Below are 14,159 nucleotides of genomic sequence, written 5' to 3'. Positions count from 1 at the left end.
ATCAAATTTAAAATTTAATAATTATTTTGTAGTTAAAAATTTATAAAATGTTCAACTTTTTTAGCTAAGGATTGAAAATTTAAAACAAGGCTCCACGTAAATAGGTTATATATAAATTACTTAATAATTCAACAATAATATTGTCAAATATACTTAGTAAATAGCATAGGCTGGCTGATTGTTTTCGATCAGAATCGTTTTTCTAATCCAATGATATTATATCATTGAACTCAAATTTAACACCATCCATTACAGTAACCCACTTGTTACCTACTTAATAGCAGAGCGATATCCACTTACCCACTTTTTCTTTCTCTTTTTTATAACTGTTAATTATAAACACACAAATATACGAACTTTCGGCTTCCAATTTCAAATATTATTGCAACAGCTTATTAAAATTATACTTATTTATATTGTTTTAATAGCGAAGTTGTATTTCAATACAGATAAAAGTTATTTTTATACTTTTTAAGCGTGCATTCTTCGTATTTCTATTTTAAGATTTCGAGTTACATGTTTTATTGTTTATATTCGTATAACCAAGCTCCCTATTTATTTATGTAAGTACTTATGTATTCTTTCATTCAACTTGTGTAACAGTAATTTTTTCATTTTAACTTTATAATTAATACATTTCATTAGAATTCTTAAGAAACAGCAATATAGGTTAGGTATATACGTTTACAAAAACACAAAAATGCATTTAATAATTATTTCCGAAGGATTTAAATATTTTATAATTATAATATATTATTTAATAAATAATGACATAATGTAACATATAATATTATATATTGTATATTCAATGGAAATATTCCCATCATTAAAAATTTTAATCCCTATAGACTCGTAGAAAAACATGTATAACCTTAAGAATGATATATCTTCTCAACCGTGATATTTTATTTTTTAATTACTCCGGGGCTAATAATGAGTACGAAAAATAAAAATCAACTTGTCTTCGCCACGTCTTAATGATAACGTCCGTGCAATTTGAACCCTTAAGATTTCATCCAGAGGCAATTTTCGTTCATTTATCAACGTTCGCAACCAACCCTGATTTCTTCCTCGATGTACACACACCATTGTTTCCGCTTTGCATTATGCTGTGAAAAGCTATGTATATGTCGTATATGTCTAAATTACTTATTTGCTTCGTCACACAATATCGTGTACTATAATATTGTTTACAGTATATTTCGTGTACGTATACGATAATGTGAATTTTCCTCATTATCAATTAATTGTGTTTTCAATTCAATTCAATTCTTTGAACGTAATGTGTTTATAGTATATCCCTTAAACTGTAGACTGCAGATATACTCGAACCATCAAACAACGTTTAATTTGAATTAAATACATTTGAGGGTCGTCCGATCGTACACTACAGCCATTATATTATATACTGCACTAACTGGTATATTATATACAAGACTCTATTTAATGTTAAAATTGTATTCGCGTTAATTTATATTATATGACAATAGATCGTATACTAATGTAATCATGGGTGCCCTGATTAGCACTCCGTAAAAATTGAAATACCATTTTGTAAATAATTAGTATTTTTTTTTCTTTTAAAAAAATATGTATTCGAAAAAATGTTTTATCTAACTAATTAATGATGGATAGTATTATCGATGAAACAACAGACAATTCATGTATAAGTGAATAAGTGTAATTTGTATTTTATGTAAGTGGCCATACTACTGTTATTGTGATATTACAGCCTTTACACACTATTATTTTAATGTGAGGGTTGGGGCTTTTCGTCTAGAACACCCAATGGTTTTTTTGATATCTTGGCGCTTACGATTGAAAACGTTTGTAATCCTATCCAGCGTGTTAGTGCTGACGTACATATTATAATAATTTATTATAATATTCTTTCTATACCAAATTCCACGCAATTTCGTGGTGCAGAGTAACACCGTCAAGCTCTATATTATGCTATTTCTCGCGTGGCCGTTTGCATTGTGTATAATGTATATAATATTATATTTATGTATAAGACAGGAACCGTTGCAATAGTCTACAATATATAACAATATACTGTATACGCCCGGGCACATATGAATTGACAGAATCACGTGGGAAATATATTGTAAACAATCGGTTAACGTAATTTAAAATTTTGAATTCCAGACATGAGTCAAGAGCTGGCCATCAACTCCTATGATATAGTCAGCACGCTCCAAGCCCTCGGCATGATGAAATATTGGAAGGGAAAGCACATCATACTCAAGAAACAGGTAATGCGCGCATTTTATTTGATTCCGACGGGTCGGCTAATACAAAATTCATATGTTTAACCCCTGAACGTCCTTCCCTGCAAAATATCTACGACTTCCTATACATCTTATTTTTAGTATATTATGTATGTTATGTGTGCATGTATTCATGTCATAATACAAGCCTTTTAAACCAGAGCTTTAGAACGTCAATACGGAGTATTATCTATATAGGTACATATTCGCTGTTTTGGTACCGTAATCTGCTGCTGGATTTCCGGTCGGAATATAATACACTTTTTCATACATAATACTATACAGTTTATTGACTTCGGAAAAGTACAATATAATATGGTAATGAATTCGTTCTTGTCGAAATGTATGTTTTTTTTATGTCACTCGCGTCCATTCTCGTAAATACTTCAATAAACAAAAAAATATTAAAATATATCTACCTATTTAACAATTATAATTTAATAATTAATTGCTTAACCAATAAGGGATGCTGCCTTTCTATGTGATCAATTGTTAGTTAATATGCTTGTGTGTTACGTATTCATTGTTACTAATTTATTGATACATAATTGTTGAATATAATATATCGTGCTTATAACCTGGTATCTATAGAATACTATAGATATACTATAAAAATAGTACACATATTAGTATAATTTTTTTTTTTTTTATTAGGTGGATATGTAAATTATATTTTCAAAAATATATTAGTTTACCTAGAAAATTACTCTTTAGTGGTGAAATTATAAAAAATCACTCTGTATATAATTGTAGTAAATGTACAGTTATTGTATTATATTTTACTATGTCGTGCAAATATTATAATAAAATTCACTGAATTATAAAATTATTTTAAAAACTTAGCTTTTCGAAGAACTGTATTATTATATAAAAATACGAGCCGGATTTGTGTAACAATGGACTTAGTCCTTGTCCAGACTATAGTACATATACGTGAAAACTGAAAAGGTTCTAGATAAATACCTATAAAAGAGAACCCCTATTCTTAATAATATTAAGAAAATAATATTTTCTTTATACTTATTATCACATTTAGAAATCTATAGTATCCGTTATAAAGCATCTTATTTTCCAACTACCTTATATTTTCGCATGGTAAATATTATTTTTCAATATATGATACTTGTCATCTTGTAAAATAATAATTAGGTACCTATACTTATAATATGTCAGAAACATTATTCTTTTATTTTACTGCCAAATGTTATCGTAAATTATTTTACTTCCACAGCACATGTACTTTAATTTAATAGTTCGTAGTAATCTATAGAGGTTGAAGATAAATGTCATGCTTATTATAATCATGTATTGTACGCTATGTTACTGTTTTTGTTATTGGTAAAACGTTTTTCTGCTAAAATGTATAATTATAATTTTGTGTTCGTAGTTTAATACAACTTGTTGAAATCAATATAATTTCCTCTCTGTTTATTTACTTATATAAAACATAACACCTTGTAACTAATTTGCTAATTCGAGTAGGTACTAGGTAGCTCAATTCTTATGAATAATTTCTTCGATTATATATTTTGTTTCTTTGTTTCGTATTTAAAATGGCATGCATCTGCAGCTTAAATTTAAAAAAATGTTCAAATTTCTATAGGTAGTTTCAAAAAGTTCAATTTGTTCAAGTTTTTTTATTTCTTATTAGACTTATATTATCGGCGTTTGAAAAGTCTAATCGTAAAAGTATAATCGTATACCTAATCGAATCGATAATGTTTTTTGAAAAAACCAATTTACATAACCAGTTTTTCTGGTGGTAGTTTCTATAGAGGATTCACAATGTATAATACCTATATATATAATATTTGTTTATTTTTTGGTGACGGGCGTAATTCAGTGGACAATAAACGTGTCTCGTATGATATTATTATATTATAACGAACACGCACTGCAATAATATTATATCGTGCGGTCAAGGAAGATTACGGTTAACAGTTTGAAAATGTTTTACGACTGTGCGGTTTCCACCGATTATTATTATTATCATTAGCATCAGTAATAATGTATTAACAAATAGTCATAAATAATACTAATAATAATAACATCAATGATGAAAATAAAAATTTTTTAGAAATATGTTAGAAGCTGTGGCATGTTGTATATTTTTGGTCGCACTTCCCTCCTTTAAAACAACACATAATTAACTTAGCGGACGGCTCGTAGCTGACTAGCACACTTATTATTATTATAGTTATTATAGTATGTTAAATAGTTGTTGCATAATAGTTCAGCCACGTCTGGACTAGCTTTTTGGCGTGGGCAAAACTTGTGTGCGTGTAGGATGGCTCAAATAAAATGATGTGCGCGCGCACATACAGCGGAAGTCCCATTTTACACACGCGCTGATATACCCGAATTGCAGGGCAGTCGACAAATCATTATTTTACTATTAATATGCTCGTCCGCGACGCAATGATACGATATATTATATTATTATCGTGTAAAACACACATTGATTCGGTTATATTTGTCCACATAATAAACGACCCAAATAATTTTCATTACTGCAGCTTGTGATGTGGATAATCGAAGGAGAAAAAATGAAAACATTGTTTACTAAAAACTTTTTGAGCTGACTCCTCGTAAAATAAAATATATTGATCACAGAAAAAAATATTCTATAACTTCATTGTAAAAGCTAAGAATCTACAAAACTTATTTTCAACATATTTTTATTTATATATATTTTAGATTATGTTGTCATGATATTTTTTAATTAAACTGATTCCTTTAGTAGGTAATGAAAAGTGCAAAATATTAACATATTTTAATTCCAAATATTTTTGTTAAATATGACCAATATTCTTATATTATTGTGGAAATTAACTAGATCTATTACACCATAAACACGTATTATTCTTTATTATTGATCTTCAGGTTTATGCTTTTAATATATTATGTGTATTTGTTTGTTTTCCTTGGTTCACCTAAATTTTAGGTTTTTACTAAGCCGATAACTATAGTTCTCATTCAATTCTTGTGAAAAAATATTAATTTTGGTTCCGTAATAGGTACGTTTCTTTTTAACTTCACTGATTTAGTTTTTCCTAAGGTACAGATCTAAATATTCATGTAAATGTAGAATCTACATTTGATATTTATAAGTAACTCACAGCATTTACAAAACGTGTCCAATACTCAAACAACCAACAGAGGTAAAAATGACAGAACATTCATAATAAGAAGATACTATTGAAATTATCATTCTATACTTGTGGTCTAATATTTTTACTTTGATACTTCGTTGACTGTTTTGGCGCACTCAATAAAGGCAATCACAATATATTATTGTTAAAATCTTTAAGTTGTAAAATGTTGTAGTTTGTTCGATGACAATAAAAAACTATCTATTTGATTGTGATATAATTCAATTTTTGCAAGCTCGTATTATAGATGACTTGATCAGTTTTGTTTTTACTCTCTTATTCGTGTATACATATTTAACATTATTTTTTCAGTTTAAAAAACGCTAAACTGCAAGGAATAAGATATAAGCTTACAATCATATGAATGTGTTTGTTTATAAAATTAATACCACTATGCATCAAATCGTCGGCGTCTAGTATCAATGTAAAATCATAATCTAAACTGAATATAATTATTCTGTCAAGAAACTTTCTATATTTTTATATTTTTTCGTATATTTGATTAAGAGGACGTCACACACACATTGTACATTAATTATATGATGGAGACAACGCATGTGGGTGTGATGTCCTCTTAACTATAATATTACCTACTCTATCGATTATCAATAAATAAAAACTAAATAATATTGTTACATAAAGAAAGTTTTAATAAAATAATTTATATTGATACCCATTCATCATTTACAATCAAAGAGAAAACAATCAACATAAACCTACTAAGTTTTAAATCCTTCAAGTATTAACAGGATTTTAGTACCATAAACATATATTATACGACGACCAATTAATAGGAACTGATGTGATTGCCGATTTATAGATTAAGTAGATAAATCGTTATATCGTTATACCGTGTTAATAACAAAAAAAAAAATAAAAAAAATAAGGACTTTTACAGTCGCTATATATCTATAGTTTCATCTGTATTAGGCTATTAAATTGTATTTATTGGCTACATCCAAATATACATTTACTCTAAGTAAGTACGTTTATACATTTATTTACTTTCTTATGATCACTTTAATTTATTAACTCCCGCATTATTTTTTTTTTTGTTTTTCAAGTTATTGTATGTATTATGTTATTAATTACATACACCTATAACAAAATAAATTATAAACCAACTAGCCAATTGAAGCTATCAAATCATTCGGTTTCCTTTCAAATAAAGAAAGAAGGTACGAAGTATAAAGTTACACCAAACAAAGTGTAGTATGTCCCTATGACATTTAAAACGAATTAAATGTCAACAAACTTTATTTTTTGATAACTGATTTTATGGTAAGGTAAATGTTAAGTATATGTAAGTATGTAGGTAGGTATCTATAAATAATTAATACCTGCACTTGTACTATAATGATTTTTTTACCGAGTATTCAAATATACGTATACTAAACACTTTTCAAAGTAAGTTTCTGCATCTGTACTTGATTTCTTTTAAAAATTATATCTTACAACACTTCTGGTAATGAACTTCGGTAACGGTCCTAATTATTACCTTCGCTCGAGCGTGGTACTTATATTTTTGATACTGTCTGGAGATACGTATAATCAGAAAATGTATAAATAGTTACAGTTGCAGATACATCATGACAATTAATGATGTACGCCTACAGCTGATGATTGAGAAAAATCAAGTGTCTATTGACTCTCAGTTTTGAACAGCTTTCGGCAGTTGATTAAATGTAAATCAATTGGCTGTTGACTTACAGTTTCGGTGAAAACGCGACTTAGTGTTTGTCCTCCTTTAGCACCCAAAACGAATTTACCAACTTACACAGATCCCAAGTTGCTTGAACTGCTAAAGGCACGGGTTACACGTGTCTGTAGAGACGATAGGTAGTCGTCGTCATCGTTTGACTGTTCAGTATTTTTATTTCCCCCGCAATGTGAAACATCAGTTTATTTATTTTATAATCCAATTTTGTTTTGTCAATAACGAAATATCGATTTTTTGTTGTTATTATTATTCGTTAAGCAAATGATGGTTTATTATTATAAATCATAACGCGAATTCATGTAATAATCTTTATGCACAATATTACAGAGTTTTTTTCACTTCTTCATTTTATACAAAAATAAACATATTATAAACTAATTTATTAAATTAATTACATAAATAAATATATTTCAAACTTCTAGTATTTGGGTTTGTGCTACTACGGCAAATGAGACTATTGTTTTACGAAATAATTTTGGATAATGACAGGATTGCAAATCATCGATGTTCAAATGCCGCAATATTAAAAGAATGCCGTTAAATGTTATTAAATACTTGATGCAAACTATTAATGGCTTACATAAAGCCTCTACAATATTATGTGGCAGTATGGTTGTGACTCGACTAAGTAATAGGTTTTCTGAGACGTAATGACGTTTACCCCTTTATTAAAACTTTTGTAGACTGTTCAAAGAAACAATTTATTAAGAGTTTAACTTATGAAATGTGTTTCATCAAAGGATTCAATACATAACATTTTATGTATTTTTTGAGTTTTTTCAATAGGACCTCTAAAATCGAATCCATTATCTCCGGTCCGATTTGTATTGTTTGATAATATTGAGTTTAATGTGTACTTTGCTTGGGAAAATCTGAACCTTTAATATACACAAACACAGTTAATACGGTAGCTATTTAATATCCATTCGAAAACCAATGCACAATCATGTATATTTAAAATGAAAAATTTTCCAACTCAAACACATTATAGAAACACATTCAATGTTAGTCAAGTTAAAACCAACCGAGGGTTTTCGATGAAAAATAAAATAATAATTACTAATATTATATGCATGTATAGAGTAGTATTTCCTAACCTTTAATGAGCGTTCCCTAAAATATTTAATTTAAGTTATCGCAACTTTAAAAAAATCATAATTGCAAATCAAATTTTCAATTATAATTTTTATATTAAAAATAAATGTGAGTTTATCTTTTCACAAACACCTAAATAAAAAAAAATAAATAAAATAAGAGACTGGTCAATACTTGTAACTGAAAATATTATGAAAATTAATGCATTATGCATTTAAGATTTAACAAAGAACAATGCACTTAATTTGACTTCTTTGATGTTGAACACTTTCAAAGATCAATGTGATTTCTATACTTTCAACTTTGATTTATTTACTACTGTTCTAACTGTAATTCTTCTAAGAACTCTTGAAGAAGAAATTTTAAACCATTAGAAATTTGGTTAATTTTTCGAGAAATTCACTTAGAGGAGAAAATGTATCAATTTTTAAATGAATCTATTTTTCTACCAAATACCAACTAACCGTGGTCCGATTCTTCTTTTGCATTTAAATATTAATTTATTTTCAACTCATTTGATCGTCCAAAAATATTACTTAAGAAACCAACATTGCTTCCCTTAATTGAATTTGTAAGCCATTAGTGGTTTTTTTTTATATTCTAGTTGGTTAGGAAATTTTAAAGTTTTAAAATTATCCATTAGAAGAGTAATAATGAGTACCTATAGTGATTACTGACTAATGAACAAATCATACTGAATAGTATACAAACGTTAATAATAACGTTTACGTGAAAAATTTTCCACATTTGAAAACATTGGTTTGGAAAACATTTGGATTTTTTAAATTTAATTTAACTGTCAGTCATATTTTGTGTTATTTGATGTATACAATATATTTTCATACATAGATATATCCAAAAACTTTTTGACGATATTTAAATTGGATTTCGGTAACATAAAAACTATGGATTTTAATGGTAAATATAACTTTAGCCGGCACGATCCGATTTAACTCTCCAAAACTATGATTCAATTTGATTAATGTAGCGATCGAAATTAACTTCAAGTTATAATTAAACCTAGATTAGTTAAATTACGAGTTAACTGGCTATTGGTTTAAATAGCCCTTAATGTTATTCCCGTGTTCGATCCACTCGCCATTTACCACTCAATATCCATCATGGATAGGTAGGTACTATAGAGTAGGTACTTGTCTTTTATATTCAAGTCGAGATACGCTTATTATATAAATAATAGAGGGATACGAGTTTGTATATAATATAGCTATCATACATTAATTATAGCCAATGCTGCTAACCTAACTACATTTCTCGTTCAATTTATTTTATTTTCATTCATCTACAATATTAATTCAGGCATAATATATTACCTATATATCAAGTAAAATGTGCGATAGAAATACCTAAGCTAAAAATGCAATTTTTTTCTATATAAAATATAAATAAATAGGTAAGTAATTTAAAAAAAAAACATTAGAAATTGTATGTTGAATTTACTATTCTAAATAGGTACCTAACTATTATAAACTTTTAACTTAACAAGGATTTCAACACGCACGCGTGAACCTTTTTTCTAAGCACGCTAAAATTCCTCTGATTTGCACTTATAATATAGATTAAAATATGTAAGTAGCGCACAGTATGTCTCAAGTAATCGTGGTAAGAATCTACAACCGTGCATTGCTATTTGCTGTCATGTTTATTACTCTGATTATTCGAGCAGACTATACGCATATAGATAGTGATAATGTCGAACTATCTCTTTTTTATGATACATTATAATGATATTATTAATTAAATAGGTGTATAGGCACCCTGTTATTTTACTAAGTTGAGGAACGACAGTTCAAATGCTTCTTTTGCCCTCCATCCACCCATTAACTCGGCCATGGCAGTATGGCACATAAGAATGTGCACACATATTGAAACGACAGTTTGTTATCGTTAAATCCGAGCTATATTGTATGTTTATAAAAGAAAACTCTTCATCCAGTTTATGTCTTGATGTTCATGTACATTATTACTGTTATAACTGCATAATCACCACTCAAGTATAATTGAATAATAACGATTGATGTGCAATATTTATAATATGTCCAGAAATCATTTTCACACCTCTGCAGTTGGTCCCTCGGCGTGAAACGTGCTGGCGGGTGACAATCAAGGTATTGATTACTGCACATTTCAATATTATATACTTATAGTGTTTGTTATTATTATGTATATTAGATTCGCGATATCTGCACGGCTGCAGACCATACAATAATATGCGTATGTATAGTATAATATAATATAATACGAGCCGTGTGCAAAATATCGTTCAACATCCGCTGCCGGCTCGTCTCGTTTGCAGTGTATTGGCTCGTTGCATTACAATAATAATATCATATCGGTAAACTCTACAGTCAGATCGTATACACTCTACAATATGCCTATTGTACAGGTTATGTATATACCTACGCATAATGTAGGAATGGTCCTGATGGTCAGGTTTAGATAGCCCTCGGGCGCCCGACGCCCTTACCCTTCTAAATATGTATTCGTGACATTTTACGTTCCAGCGACCAGCAGCTCACTCACTCTCTCTCTCTCTCTCTCTCTCTCTCTCACACACACACACATTGTCAATTTATATACCGTACGTATATCGTATATATAGAATATAATATGTACTCGTTGGACTGTACATATTATTATATTATTTAATAGCTGATCCTAGCGTTTCTCCGTGACAAATATAAGAACCCGTGGATTTACGGCTTCTTAAACTCCGTTAAATGTTAACTGCACAGACTATTAACATGGTTATATGGGTTGTTTTTACCAAATATAAATCACAAGTCTAAAATCATGTCAAATCATAATAAATAATAATAATAATAATAATGTTCTTGCTAAATCTATTGACGAACATTTCATTTTTTATTTAAAATTGTTTATATTTGCATATAAAGATTGTTTTAAACCTTTGATTTTACAATATGAATTTTTATTAATTATATAGCTGACCCTGCACGCCGTTTCTCGTGAAGTATTAAATTATACCAGTGGATTTACCCTACTTCAAGCTTCGTTAAATGTTAACTACCCATATTTTTTAATTGCACATCCTCGGGTATTCAATATAGAATTATAGATACCTATTGTACCGAAATTCAGAACCATACGAGTGTGATAGACTTGATTTTTGATCGTTTACATGCACACACGCACGCGTTGCCTTTAATTGATAAAGATATTATTAAAATATATAGTCTCGACGAATTCCCATGCAGGGGCAGTCCGGCCCAGGGTGTTATTAACCGATTGGCACCCCAGGCCCCATTCGTATTTATGATCCTGGTCCCGATTACCACTGTCGTGCCCTTTCTTAGATTTTACTCTTATTGTGATGTACAACTCTTTCCTAATTTCAGAAAGTTTAAAAACAATGTACGGGGCACAGGCCTTTCATTAATTTTGCACCCTGAACCAAATATAACAAGTGCTCCCCTGTCCACATGTATCTGTTTGGATATTTAAAAACAAACAATCATTAAGTAAGATGCATACAACGCGATATGTGACCGATAGTACCTATGTCATTCCGGTATTATACGCTATAGAGAACTGTCGATATATTATTATCGTGACTGAGGTCGGGTAAGGGGGACGAAAATAAAACCCGTCCGTCGTCGCGAGGTAAAAAAATAAATATAAAAGTAACGCCGTCAACCATGGTTAAGGGACGACAGAGCACGGAGGGTGTGTCCGGTAAAGACGGATAGTTATAGATGGACATACGGATAGTAATATCATTGTACCACAACTGCTGCGACGTCGAGACCGTAAATAAGGATTTATACTTTTATCTTATGCGCGTCCGGAAATTGCAGTCCGCACATTATCCGCAGCAGATTCGGTTACGCTATTGTTTAAGATATCTTCTATACCGTGATAATATATATTATTATTACTTTCACATATATTATAATATAATGTCCAACTATAGCGCCAAAATCCTGTCGTGCCGGTGCGACTGAAAGTCTGAAACACCAATCATACAAAATTCTTGGTATGATAATATTATATACAAAAATATTTTTTTTTGATATTATATAGATTGTTACGATGGTCCGTTAAACTGAAATACGCTTTATTACCAAGTACAAACTTGTGTCGAATTATTTAATTTTTTTATTTTCTATGTTATCCATTTAACTATCGCTGTACGACTAGAACAGCTATTTTCCTTCCGACCAGTGTAGTAGTGTAAAGTACAATTTTTAAGCATTTGGTCTTTATTTACAATGTTGGTATATATGTAAGAGCGTGTCGGACGTGGGACGACATGACGTAAAACGGTTTCCATAAGGGTCCGAATATAATTTTCGGCGGACACGGACGTTTTGTTTACGCCATTTTCAGAGCCATCAACACGTTTTAATGCGAGACACAAAATATTATTTTACGGTTAACGGTTTTATAAGTAGAATCTTGTTTAGTTTTTTTTATTTTTCGGAAATTTGATTACTCATATCTTATCGCGTTTACTGTTTATATTTCAGATACTGTTGTAGTGGCGGTTCGAGTTCCTCTATAGCGTGTCATTTTTTTTTATATTATACATAACATAGGTATATAATAATTAGCATTGGATGAACATGTGTTAATATTTACGGCCTACTGTGTTAAGCGTAACAAAAAAAAAATATCTGTATATGTATATATACATATATTATTATTAATCTGATCGTTTTAAACGCAACCGTTTTAGTATTAAGTTACGGACACTGATATAAAATTCCATCTATGAAAATCGATATCGTGGCTACTGGCTCCCTACAGGGAATACTATACACTACATAATATTACAATATATAATGTATATTATACATATTTAATATATTTTCTAAGCATCTAAGCACTTTTACAACTAAAATATTGTAATGCACAATCGTAGGGTATTTTTTATTTTGCAACGTCTTAAGGCAGTATAATGTACTTATATTCTATTTCGAATTATTCTTAACTTTGGTCTAAACCATGATCGTGTACTTATAGCGTCCAAAGTTACATAAGCACCTACATTATATACATAATACATATTATCCGAAACTTCTTTTTATACATCGTATTTTTATAATCAATATATTTATTGTAACCATTTTTAAAAATGCCTATTCTTCACATAATTATTTCCAGTATATCATATATAAGTAGAAAGGTATTTTTTAATTTGACATTTTTACAAAATACACCTTTGCAGCAGGGTGGCATCAAATTTATATTTAAAGTTATGTTTCAGAAATAAAATATTTAACCCAGACCCTTACACCATCCTTTCAGCTTTATTTACTTATAATTAATAATAACTAATTGGAAAATATATACCTCGTATAAATATTAAGTGCCACCACTAAAAGTTTATATTCTTTCCATAATACTTGATTATTAATCAATTTATGTATTCAGGGTTTTAGCTACGGGATTCCAAGCTAGTTCAGAAAAACTAAATTAACTTTGAGACAAATCGTTTAGACTTTGTATTTATTGACCTAAGCAAATATGAGCATAATTAATAATTATAAACGTACGATTTATGTTTTATATATTTGTCCTTTACTGAAGTTTAGTTTTAATAAATTAGTTATAAAAATTATAATTATTATAACTTTTATAGAAATTGTATACCTAATTCATTAAATTGTATCTATTGTGCTATAAACAACTTATATGTCATAAAATATTTTATCATGCATTTGTTTTAACGAGAATTATAATAACTATTACATTTTGTATTTGGTTAATTTTCCGTTTCATTATCAATTTATTTAAAACTCTTAATCAAGTAGATAAAATGCACACACTTTTTTCCTTGTCAAGTAACATACATTTAAAAATAAAAAAAGTATTCAACACAAAAACCATCCATTAATTAAAAATAATTGAATTACTTTATTATTAACTGGACATTGGTTG

The 14,159-nt window shown here is 29.1% G+C and overlaps 1 protein-coding gene across 2 annotated transcripts in view; it reads left to right on the top strand.

Moving 5' to 3' along the window:
- LOC132942910 (histone acetyltransferase KAT7) overlaps positions 1-14,159 on the top strand; it is a 112,913-nt gene that overhangs the window by 78,413 nt on the left and 20,341 nt on the right. For both annotated transcript variants that reach the window (XM_061011620.1, XM_061011621.1), the window contains exon 10: positions 2,149-2,255. In XM_061011620.1, the coding sequence (XP_060867603.1) occupies positions 2,149-2,255 (107 nt within the window). The remainder of the gene's footprint in view (positions 1-2,148; positions 2,256-14,159) is intronic.

Source organism: Metopolophium dirhodum, chromosome 4, assembly GCF_019925205.1.
Source record: "Metopolophium dirhodum isolate CAU chromosome 4, ASM1992520v1, whole genome shotgun sequence".
Lineage (NCBI taxonomy): Eukaryota > Metazoa > Arthropoda > Insecta > Hemiptera > Aphididae > Metopolophium > Metopolophium dirhodum.
Note: the sequence above shows the minus strand (reverse complement) of the source record. Positions and strands in the feature narration are given on the sequence as shown.